This window comes from Phyllobates terribilis, unplaced genomic scaffold, assembly GCF_046119375.1.
Source record: "Phyllobates terribilis strain yellow unplaced genomic scaffold, ASM4611937v1 Scaffold_8__6_contigs__length_399053987, whole genome shotgun sequence".
Classification (NCBI taxonomy): Eukaryota; Metazoa; Chordata; class Amphibia; order Anura; family Dendrobatidae; genus Phyllobates; species Phyllobates terribilis.
In genome coordinates, this window is record NW_027362768.1 from 56,696,960 (window position 1) to 56,709,074 (window position 12,115).

Genomic DNA, 12,115 nt, shown 5'->3' on the forward strand with positions numbered 1-12,115 from the left:
GAGTCCATCCATCATAAATGAAACAGCATGTGTCTGATGATGTGTCACACACCACATGGCCAGATAAGGTTGTAAAATGTTAAAATTACATTTCCCGGTGAATACATTTGTCTTGGTTGAAAGCAATGCAAAAGTGCAAAAACGCATCAAAAACGCTACGTGTGAACATAGACCAAGGTGTGGAGGAGCATTTTTGTTTTTGTATATTTATTTTGCCTTGTATACATGTCGTTACCCTGGAAAGGATGTTCCTTAACATATTTCCCAGGAAAATCCATTTTGGTTTAGTTTTTGTATGTTTTATTGTGAGTCCATAAAAGTGGCATAATACCTCCAACAATGTGGTTGACAGCAGGGAACTGGGAGTCAGAAATGCTTCCAGGGGTCTTCCCCATGCTGTTCCCATGTCATTTGAGCACTGTTCCCTTCGATTTGGGCAATTTTTAGGCCCTCTGCAGACCCCCAGCGAGAGCCACCGGAAAAAAGCTCAAGTTTCCCATAGACTTGCATTGGGCTCGTTACTCGGTCCGAGCACTCGAGCATTCCAATTTGCTCAACTCGAACAACGAGTACCCGAGCATTTTAGTGCTTGCTCATCACTATTTATTATACTTTGCTTTTATAGTGCCAACTTATTCTGCAGTGCTTTACAGACATTATCATTGTCCCCATTTGAGGCTTACAATCTAAATTGTGGGAGGAAACTGGAGAACCCGGAGGAAACCCACTCAAACCTCAAAAACTGGAAGAGCATACAAATCCTTGCAGGTATTCTCCTTGGTGGGATTTTAATCCAGGACCCCAGCGCTGCAAAGCAACAGTGCTAATCACTGAGCCACTATGCTATATACAATTGAAACTAGAAGTTTACATACACTATAGAAAAAAACACATATGCATGTTTTTCTTAATATCTGACATGAAATCAGAATAAACCTTTCCCGTTTTGGGTCAATTAGGATTACCATAATGTTTAATATTTTCCAAATGGCAGAATAATGAGAGAGAATGTTTTAAGGCATTTTTATTACTTACTGTAAAGTCAAAAGTTTACATACACTAAGATTACTATGCCTTTAAACAATTCTGGTCTGCCCATATGATGTTGTCATGTGTTTGAAAGCTTCTAATAGGTTTTTTGGCAACATCTGAGTTAATTAGAGACACACCTGTGGATGTATTTTAATGCACACCCGAAACACACTGCTTCTTTGTGTAGCATCATGGGAAAGTCTAAACTAATCAGCTAAGATATCAGGAAGAGAATTGTGGACTTGCACAAGTCTGGCTCTTCCTTGGGTACAATTTCAAGATACCTGAAGGTGCCTCATTCATCTGTACAAACAATTATATGCAAGTATAAACAAGATGGGAATGTCCAGCCATCATAACGCTCAGGAAGGAGACTGGTTCTGTGTCCCAGAGATGAACATGCTTTGGTCCAACATGTGCATATCAATCCAAGGACAAAAGCAAAAGACCTTGTGAAGATGATGGCGGAACCTGGTAAGATTGTGTCAATATCCACAGTGAAACGAGTACTATTTCAACATGGACTGAAAGGCCACTCTGCCAGGAAGAAGCCTTTACTCCAAAAGAAACATAAAAAAGCCAGCTTAATGTTTGCAAATGCAAACAGGAACAAAGACCTTAATTTTTGGAGACATGTCCTGTGGTCTGATGAAACTAAAATTTAACTTTTTGGACATAATGACCATCTTTACGTTTGGAGGAAAAAGGAAGAAGCTTGGAAGCCTAAAAACACCATCCCAACTGTTAAACACAGGGGTGGCAGCATCATGTTGTGGGGTTGTTTTGCTTTAGAAGGGACTGGGGTACTTCACAAAATAGATGGCATCATGAGAAAAGAAAATTATGTGGCAATACTGAAGCAACATCTCAAGACATCAGCCAGGAAGTTAAAGCTTCGGCGGAAATGTGTCTTCCAAATTGACAATGACCCGAAGCATACTGCCAAAATGGTAACAAAGTGGCTTAAGAATAACAAAGTAAATGTTTTGGAGTGACCATTACAAAGGCCTGATCTCAATCCTATTGAAAGTTTATGGGCAAAGCTGAAAAGGCAGGTGTGAGCAAGGCCCAAATTCCGACCAACTATTGTGAGAAGCTTGTGGAAGGATATCCCAAACGTTTGACCAAAGGGCAATGGTACCAAATACTAATGATATGTATGTAAACTTTTGACTGTGCATTAAGTAATAAAAATTCCTTAAAACATTCTCTCTCTCTCTCATTATTCTGGCATTTGGCAAATATTAAAAATTATGGTAATCCTAATTGACCTAAAACGGGAAAGGTTTATTCTGCTTTTATGTCAGATATGGAGAAAAATATGCATATTTTGGGTCCCACGCAGTAATTGTGCTCCCTCTGTGCCCTTAGACAGAAATAATGCTTCCTTTGTACTCTCTCATAGTAATAATGTTTTCTTGTGCCTACCAATAATAATAATCCACCCATGCCTCCTTTAATAACAATCTCCCCTGTGACTCCTTATAATAATGACCTGTACCTCCTTATAATGTTAAAAAATGCCCCTCCCCTGTGTTTCTTATAATAATAATAATAATGCCCCCTATGCTTTCCTGTAATATTTCCACATTGTGACTCCTTATGAAAATGCCTCTCATTTTGCTTTCTTATAATGATAATCGCCAGTTCCTCTTTCTTGTAATCATACTCCATTGTGCCCCCCTATAATAATGCGCCATTGTGCCTCCTTACTATAATGCCCGTATTCTGGCTCCTCATCTATAATATAACCAAAGAAGTGTCCTTCTGTCCAAAGCCTCTATTGACTGCACCTGCGCAATGCGCCTGCACAGTCTGGCCCCAGACAGAAAAACACATTCACATCCTATACAGGGATGAGGAGTGTGGCGTCGGAGATCGCAGTATACGTAGGCACTGAACGCATACCGTGATCTCCGGTGCCTTAAGCACATACCTGCCAGGGAGGAGTGTGGAGCCTCTGTTCAGGCCGGAGGCTGGGGGAGGAGTGTGGCGTCGGAATCGGTGCCTGCGCATAGCGCGATATCCGGCGCCACTTTAATGAAGACACATTTGCAGTGCCGGACATCGCAGTATGCGCATGCGTGTACTCTGGCACCATTTTGTTGAAGATACTCTGCACATTTGTTTTCAATAAAATGGTCGGATATCACGCTATGCAGGCACTGATGCCGGCACCATTTTAGTAAAATAACCCAGGTGAGCGATGGAAAGATGAGTAGGAGTGTTTTTTTTAATTTAATTTATGGATGGATGGGGGAGCACATACCAGGATGGGGGACCAGGATCGGGGAGCATATACCAGGATGGAGGAGCAGGATGGGGGCACAAATACCATGATGGGGATCATATATCAGGATGGGAGAGCATATACCAGGATGGAGTTCATATACCAGGATGGGGGAGCATATATTAGGATGGGGGACCAGGATAGGGAGGCATATACCAGGATGGGAGACCAGGATGAGGGAGAATATACCAGGATAGGGGAGTATATACCAGGATAGGGAAGCATATACCAAGATGGGGGACCAGGATGGGGGAGTATATACCAGGATGGGGGACCAGGATGGGGGCACAAATACGAGGATAGGGAAGTATATACCAAGATGGGGGACCAGGATGGGGGAGTATATACCAGGATGGGGGACTAGGATGGGGGCACAAATACGAGGATGGGGGACCAGGATTGGGGAGTATATACCAGTATGGGGGACCAGGATGGGGGCACAAATACCAGGATGGGGGACCAGGATGGGGGATCATATACCAGGATGGGGAAGCGTATACCAGGATTGGGGACCAGGATTAGGGAGCATATAACAGGATGGGGGACCAGGACTGGGGAGTATATACCAGAATGGAGGAGCATGGACAAGGATGGGGGAGCATATACCAGGATAGGGGACCATATACCAATAAGAATGCTCGCCACCAGGGCATAGAATGGGTTCAATAGCTAGTAGTATTAATAATCACCCCTGTGCCAGGAAAATAATAAAAGTAAACTGATACAAGGAGAATTGCCAGGGTCTTAATAGATCTGGAGCCCAAACCTCAAAGTACAGTATATGTCTTCCCATACAATCCCTCCCCTTCCCCATCACTTAAAAGAAATTTTATACTTATATAATTATCATATAACACTACGGCTGCTGTATTAAGACTAACAATAACTTACATACTGAAATATAATATTCACACTCCAATATTACCACTATATAAGGCCCCAAAGATACCATTGCACCGTCACTTTTACCATTAACACTACATATTGAATAAATATATTACCATGACTGTGCACAATACAATACAACTATACAAACAGCAATATTACCAATATATCACCATACACCTATCACTACATAATGACTAAATTGTACCATCAAATTGCTAAGGTGTTTTTATTTTATTTTATATGTGTTGTTCACTTTTTTTGTCTTTTCCTCTGGCCCAGACCGGCATGATGGCTTACAGCCATGACTTGTACCTGGAGAATTAAAAAGAAAGACACATTTGACTTCTTACATTTTCAGCACCATCCCTAACTATTACCAATCTACAAAAGCTACCCATCGTTGCTGCACTTTTCACATGGAACAGTGACTTCAATACTTGAAAAAAATGTTACCATTACTATAATGACCCCTTCCCCTCAAACAAATGCTGCACATACAATGGAAATATAGTAGTGCCCCATAGAAAGTAATAATGCTCTCATTTTGCTTCCTAGAGAGTAATAATGTGCCCTTTTTGCACTTGACGGAATTAATGCCTTGTATCCACACCCCACACAGTATGATGGCCTCCACAACTCCATACACAGTATGATGCCCACCACTGCGCCCCATACACCTATGATGACTTCAACAGTGCCCCATACTCAGTATGATGGCTCCCACATTCCCCACTACACAGTATGATGGCCCCCCCCCATACACACAGCACGATGTCCCCCACAGTCCCTTATACACAGTATACTGTCCCCATATACAGTATAATGGCCACCATAGTATCTGCTCTGCTGCAGGTGTTAACGATATCAGCATCCTGAGGATGTAATACTACTGATAGTATTACAGGCTGATTCAGCGCACTGCTGGACCGGCCCATCTATCATTTGTCAGAATTGACAGATGACTAGTCCAGCCTTCAGAAACATCCATCCTAGGCGGTACTCTTTTATTTTTGGTCCTTACATCCCTAAGTGATGATGCTTAGATATTTTAGTAACTTTTAATGAAAATTGTGAGTGTTTTTCTAAAAAAAAGTTACATTGTATTTTATTTATTAACACATAACCAGTGGTACATATAATAATCCCTTCAGGATGCAGCTCTTTTGGCCTTTGAAGACAAGCTCAATAATTTTTGAGTTGATATTGCCAAATTCTTCTAGTGTGATTATGTGTGAATGTGAAGCGGTGGGAGATGGATGGATGGATGGAAACAAAACAGGAATTTGAAGCATGCTCAAAGATTTCCTTTTATGCTATATTATTGAACAATCACTGGATATATTGATCAAGTCAACATCTATTAAACTTGATGAGACTGGTGTAATTATTGTCAAAATTAAATTTCAGAATGGTTGTATAATCCTAATTTTAAACTGAGTACTATAGTATATGTATAGAGAGGATAGAGATTGAGCTCATAAATAAAAGTGTATTCAATCTTCACTCATCCAGTCTGACAGCTGCAGCTTGTACTGAGCATTGTGAGATTTAAGTGGTGGATGAGGAGTGCCAGTGGCAGCCGGGACCTAAAGGTCCATGTCACCACCATTTCTGCTCTCTAATGAACCTCAGACAGAGGCTGGGTGTCATAGGAGAATGTGATATTTACTATATGCTGCAATACTTAATATGATTTTAGGTTCCTGTCCCTGGGTTGCAGTAAAGATAAAGTCATAAAATAAATTGAAAAATAATTAAAAACAAATGTTTGAATCTCCCCCATTTTTCTAATTTAAAAAAACACATGATATTGTTGTGTCTATAAAAGTCTAATCTATGAATATATAAAAGTTTATATAGAGTAAATGGCGTAAAATAAAAAAGTCTAAATGTTAGACATGTCATTTTGTTGAGAGTTGTAATAACTTCTTTTTTATTCAGTTAACGGAGCTGAGAGAGGACTTGTTCTTTGCGCATCAAGATAATGTTTCTATTGAAACCACTTTTAATTGTTTTCATGGAAATCCTGCATAGTTTTAATTGCTTTTCATTGCCTTTTTTAGGGCATAGTCAGACCGCCGTAAAAATTGGACGGAGATCATAATGAAGTGCTTGGACTGGCAAGTGGCTCTCCCAATTCGAGCATGACTGCTTCATGTATTTCTATGCAGCTGTCACTTTCGGATTGTGAGAGCTGCCAGCCAGTCCGAGCATTGCGTTCTGATCTTATACAGCCATCTTACTGTGCCCTTATGAAAATTCTGACAAACAAAACATGTCAATTCTAGCTTTCAATTTTTTTCCATTTTGTATGGAAATACACAGCAATACAAAATATGTTATTTTTTACATTTCAATGTGAGATAGACACTTAAATACATATTGTGGTAGATAGGCTCACTTGGTTGCACATAGAGGGATACAGGAACACTGTCTCTTTAAATTCTTCCCAGATTTATTAGGCAGCATAAACTATGGGAAGTAAAACAAACACGGCCCTTTGGGCAAAAACAGGAAAACAAAACAAAGTCCTTGTGGTAGCGGTGATCCAACCGCTCAGAGTCCAGCAAACACAGGATTCACATTAACACAGAACACCCAAGCTCCTCTCTGGAGCTAGCTTCTCCAGACACTGAAAACTGAATGCCTCAGCAGGCCGAGTATTTAAACCCCAGACCACACCCTGAGGTGGAGATATGGAGAACAACCTCCCTCCCACTCTATGGTTGTTCTCATAAAAACACGCCCTTTTACAAATTGGTGATTTAACCCCCTCAACAAATAACATACTGGAGGAAACTTAATGGTTTTAATTCACTGAAGCTAATAGCCTCAGGGAAACCTATCTCCCCTGCAGCACCTTACCAGTGACTTTGTCACTATATATATATATATATATATATATATATATATATATATATATACATATGTATATACGTTTGCAATTATTTTGTATTGCTTTTACATCTTTAAATAATCCTTTTAGAGGACTTGGTTACATTGTAGTGTATTGTGAAATTGACAATCTCCTATGAAGTTCAGTCACAGGCTCAGCCTTTAGAGGGCTGCTCAAGCAATCAATTGGCATCATGCGATCATGTTGCACAGAATGTCAATGACTGTCAGAAGGGATGTCCGCCATAGTGAAACCAGTTAAATGCTACTGAAATGGTTGGCAAAGACATTTACGTGGTTAAACTGATATGATCTGAGCTAGCTTGTTGGGTGCAGCCTATATAAGGCAGCCAGCACGTGCGCTGCATGGAATGGGCTAATTTCCTAAACCCACTGCATCCAGTAAAAGCACACAGCCGTTGTACATGTATGGCAGTCATCACAATGGAATTAAGACATATTGCCACTCTTGTCCATAGGCTGTGCCTGGTCTCCTTAGTCCCATTCGCTTAAACGTAAAGGCACTCCAATGCCTGACCCAGTCCATGGACAAGCGAAGAGCTACTTTTGCAATAAAATTAATCAAATTGAATTGAAGCTGTTAACAGTTATTTGTTCTCATATGACTAATGCCGTTTGTGATGTTTGTGTCACACCAGGTACTGTTTGAAGAACTGTGCACTGAATGATTTGGAGTGTGCTCTCAGCCCCTATGCACTGCAGTACAAACTGGTCTCTCTTCCATTTGGTATTGCTGCCAATCAAGACTTGATTCGCCTGGTTGCATATACACAAGATGGAATATTACATCCCAGAACAACATTCCTTATACTCAATGAAGACCCTATGCTACCATTCACTATAAGGGAAGAACATATGAAAGGAGTGGTTTTCACCAATAGACCACTTAAAGAGCCGGAAACCTACAGAATGAAAGTGAAAGCTTTATCATACAGCACAGAGCGCAGCATCGAGTATCAGACAACTTTTATTGTGTATATTTCTGTCTCTCCCTATCCCTATTAAGCTAACTGTGGTCCCCAGTCTCATTCTGTGCTTCTCTGTAATTTAATACTTGAAAGACATTACAATCTACAAAATAATTTTAGTGAATAAATTACAACAGTTTTTGTATCTGGTTTTCATTTTTCATTTTTAAACACCAAAGACTCATTACACGTCACTCATTATGGGCTCATTACAGAATATGATGCGTCAACTTTATAAAAACACAATAGGGTTTAAAAAATAAAAAGGATGAAATAAAATATAGTAAAACTGATTTCTGTCATATAAGGCAACAGGCAAAATGTCAAATTACTTTGAAGAGCTCTGGAACCCCACCCACTAGAGATTAGCTAATCTTTTGAAATTCGAATATTCGCAAACTTCAGCAAATTTAAAAAAAAAAGTTTAGAACATTCTGAGGTCTCCTTCCACTTTATCCAATCCCTTTCAATCTCTTTAACGCAAACACAACCTTAGTAATGTCAAAGTGACCTTAACATATATGGCTGTGGGTAACCATAAAATAACCGTTCTGTAATGTGCTGTGATGTCACGCACTATTGGTAATCTATATTCACTGTTTATGACTTTCCCTCCCTATCTCTGTTGCTAAGCTGTGACATCCTCTCACTATCCAGATTCACCCCCAAATGGCCGCTGCATTTTCTGCCTCTGCATTTATACAGGATGTAATAGTCTTTTCTGATTTGGCACCTGTCAACTGTTATTCCAGCCCAGGATGCTTTGACTACACCCCACAATTTTTGGCCATTTGTTGGCTTCGCCTCAGAAACAGCATTTTTGATTTCGCCCCACAAGTGTTCTATTGGATTAAGTTCCGAGGATTGGGCTGGCCACTCCATAACCTCAATTTTGTTGGACTGGAACCAAGATTTTGCTTGTTTACTGGTGTGTTTAGGGTCGCTGTCTTGTTGAAACACCCATTTCAAGGGCATATCATCTTCAGCATAAGGCAACATTACCTATTCAACTATTTTAATATATGCAAACTGGTCCATGATCCCTGGCATGCGGTAAATATATCATAGTAAGGCACCATAGTAAGGGAAACATGGCCATATCATAATAATTGCACCACCATGCTTCACTGTCTTCAGAGTGTATTGTGGCTGGAATGCAGAGTTTGGGGGTCATCTGACAAACTGTCTGCGGCCCTTGGACCCAAAAAGAACAATTTTACTTTCATCAGTCCACAAAATGTTTCTCCATTTCTCTTTAGGCCAGTTGATGTGTTTTTTGGCAAATTGTATCCACTTCAGTACATGTCTTTTTTTTAGCAGTGGGATTTTGCGGGAACTTCTTGCTAAGAAATTAGCTTCACACAGGCTTCTCCTGTCACAGTACTCACAGGTAACTTGAGATTGTCTTTGACCATCCTGGAGCTGATCTTTGGCTGAGCCTTTGCCATTCTGACTATTCTTCAGTCCATTCCAATGGTAGTCTTCCGTTTTCTTCCACGTCTCTCTGGTTTTACTCTCCATTTTAACCCCTTCCCAATGTGCACCGTACATATACTACTCTAGACAACCAATCACAAAGGGTCAATAAAGGGCACTCCAAAATTATTTACAAATCCTACACAAAATACGGAGTTATCAGCCAAAGTATCACCAAAGATCTTTATTAGAAACAGAAATCACAACATAACATGGTAGAAGGATAAAAACAAATAAAAGATGAATGTACAAGCAGAGATATGCACTCACATGCTGGCCATACTGTAGTAGCTCAATAGCTGCCTAATAAATCTCATAGGAGCTCAGAATTATAATAGTACTACCATAATAGATGACAATCTCATGAGAGCTCCAAACAGTCACAGGTTAATATATGTATAAAAAGATAAATAATGACAACCTAAAAACTTAAGATCTAAAGTCCTATATCATAGTGGATGACAGTCTTTCATCATATACAGTACCAATGATCATATACACTAAAGAACCCAGTGGTTAAACCCTACACAGAAAATATGTACTGTGTTGTAATACTACAGTCACAAGGGAATAGTAGCTTAAGGGTCAAGTGACAACAATCTACTTATCATTATAAAGGATAGCAGGGTACAATATATTACTGAAGTAATTTAGAAACAAAATGTCAAGTGACAAGAGTCTGCTCAGCATAATAGAAGACTGCACAAAAGAGTAGCAGGACACAATAAGCAGGTACAGAATGAGCCCCCCGGTCAAAAATAAACACAATGAGGTGTCATGAACATATACACTCAAAAGATGACTAAGGAAAAGGCATACCAGGATGGGAGTGCACCAGAAATCACCCCTCAGGGGTGGTCATCTATTATGGTAGTACTATTAGAATTCTGAGCTCCTATGGGATTTATTAGGTAGCTATTGAGCTACTACAGTATGGCCAGCACGTGAGTGCATATCTCTGCTTGTACATTCATCTTTTATTTGTTTTTATCATTCTATCATGTTATGTTTGTAATTTATGTATTTAATAAAGATCTGTTGATACTTTGGCTGATAACTCAGTATTTTGAGTAGGATTTACATATACTGCTCTGCAGGAGCTGCATTCCCGCAAAGAGCAGTATATGTATGGCGCAGTGATCGCTGGGGCTCACGCTGAGCGCTCCGAGATCACATGCGGGTGCCAGCTCTATGTGAGAGCTGACACCCCGCATCAATGCCCATGATCGGTGCTAGCACCAATTGCGGGCATTTAACCCCTGTGATGATGCTGTCAATAGTGACAGCTATATCGCAGGGCATCGCAGAGGGAGTGGGCTCCCTCTTTGATTACATCAACAAAACACAATGCGATCGTGTTGATGGTCTTCAGGGTGACCCCCTGTCCCAAGATGGCCACAGGGTCCTTCAGGGGCCTTCAGGAAGGTGGCCACTCAGCGCTAGCTCAGAGAGCAGGCTGAGACACCTCCTTCCTGCCTGTCAGACGATAATCTGATGCTCTGCAGTGCAGATGCATTGCAGAGATCGCTGATCTGACTGAGTAAAGTTTACGTCCCGTCCTAGGACAATGTGAAATAGTAAAAAAAAGTTAATAACAATTGTAATAATATAAAAAAAAACTCACAAAAGAAAAGAGAGAATAATAATCCAATAAATACATTTACAGTATTTGTGTAAAAAAATAAATAAACAAAAAAAGTACACATATTTCATATCACCACGTCCGTCACGACCCGACCTATAAAATTGTCCCACTAGTTAACCCCTTCAGTGAACACCGTAAAAAAAAAGAAAAACAACTGTATGTGTTATCGTGATACCGCCGAATGAAAAGTAGAATAAAACACGATCAAAAAGACACATGTACATAAAAATGGTATTGACGAAAACGTCATCTTGTCCCGCAAAAAACAAGCTGCCATACAGCTCTGTCAGCGGATAAATAAAAAAGTTACAACTATCAGAATAAAGCAACGCCAAAATAATTATTTTTTAGAAAAAATAGTTTTTATTGTGTAAAAACGCCAAAACATAAAAAACAATATAAATGTGGTATCGCTGTAATCCTACTGACCCAAAGAATAAAGCTGTTTTATTAATTTTACAATACACAGAACGGCATAAAAAATACTCAAAAAACAATTCTTGAATTGTTGGTTTTTGTTCATTCTCCCTCCCAAAAAACGGAATAGAAAGTGATCAAAAAATGTCATTTGCCCGACAATGGTACCAATAAAAACATCAACTCGTCCTGCAAAAGATCTCACATGACTTTGTCATCAGAAATATTAAAAAATTGTAGCTATCAAAATATGGCGATGCAAAAACTTGTTTTTACAATAAAAACGTCTTTTAGTGTGTGACAGCTACCAAACATAAAAACTCGCTATAATTCTGGTATTGCTGTAATCATATCAACCCAAAGAATAAAGTCGTCTAATCACTTATACCACATGAGGAACAGCGTAAAAAAAATAAATGAAACCAATTATTCACCTGCTGCTGCTTTGTTCTTTCTGCCTCGGCTCACATTTTTCCTGCACTC

General features: G+C 39.7%; 1 protein-coding gene across 3 annotated transcripts in view; it reads left to right on the plus strand.

The window, feature by feature from the left end:
* HMCN1 (hemicentin 1) overlaps positions 1-8,239 on the plus strand; it is a 924,522-nt gene extending 916,283 nt beyond the window's left edge. For all 3 annotated transcript variants that reach the window (XM_073642974.1, XM_073642975.1, XM_073642976.1), the window contains one exon: positions 7,765-8,239. In XM_073642974.1, the coding sequence (XP_073499075.1) occupies positions 7,765-8,131 (367 nt within the window). In that variant the 3' untranslated portion in view covers positions 8,132-8,239. The remainder of the gene's footprint in view (positions 1-7,764) is intronic.
* Positions 8,240-12,115: the final 3,876 nt, after the last annotated feature.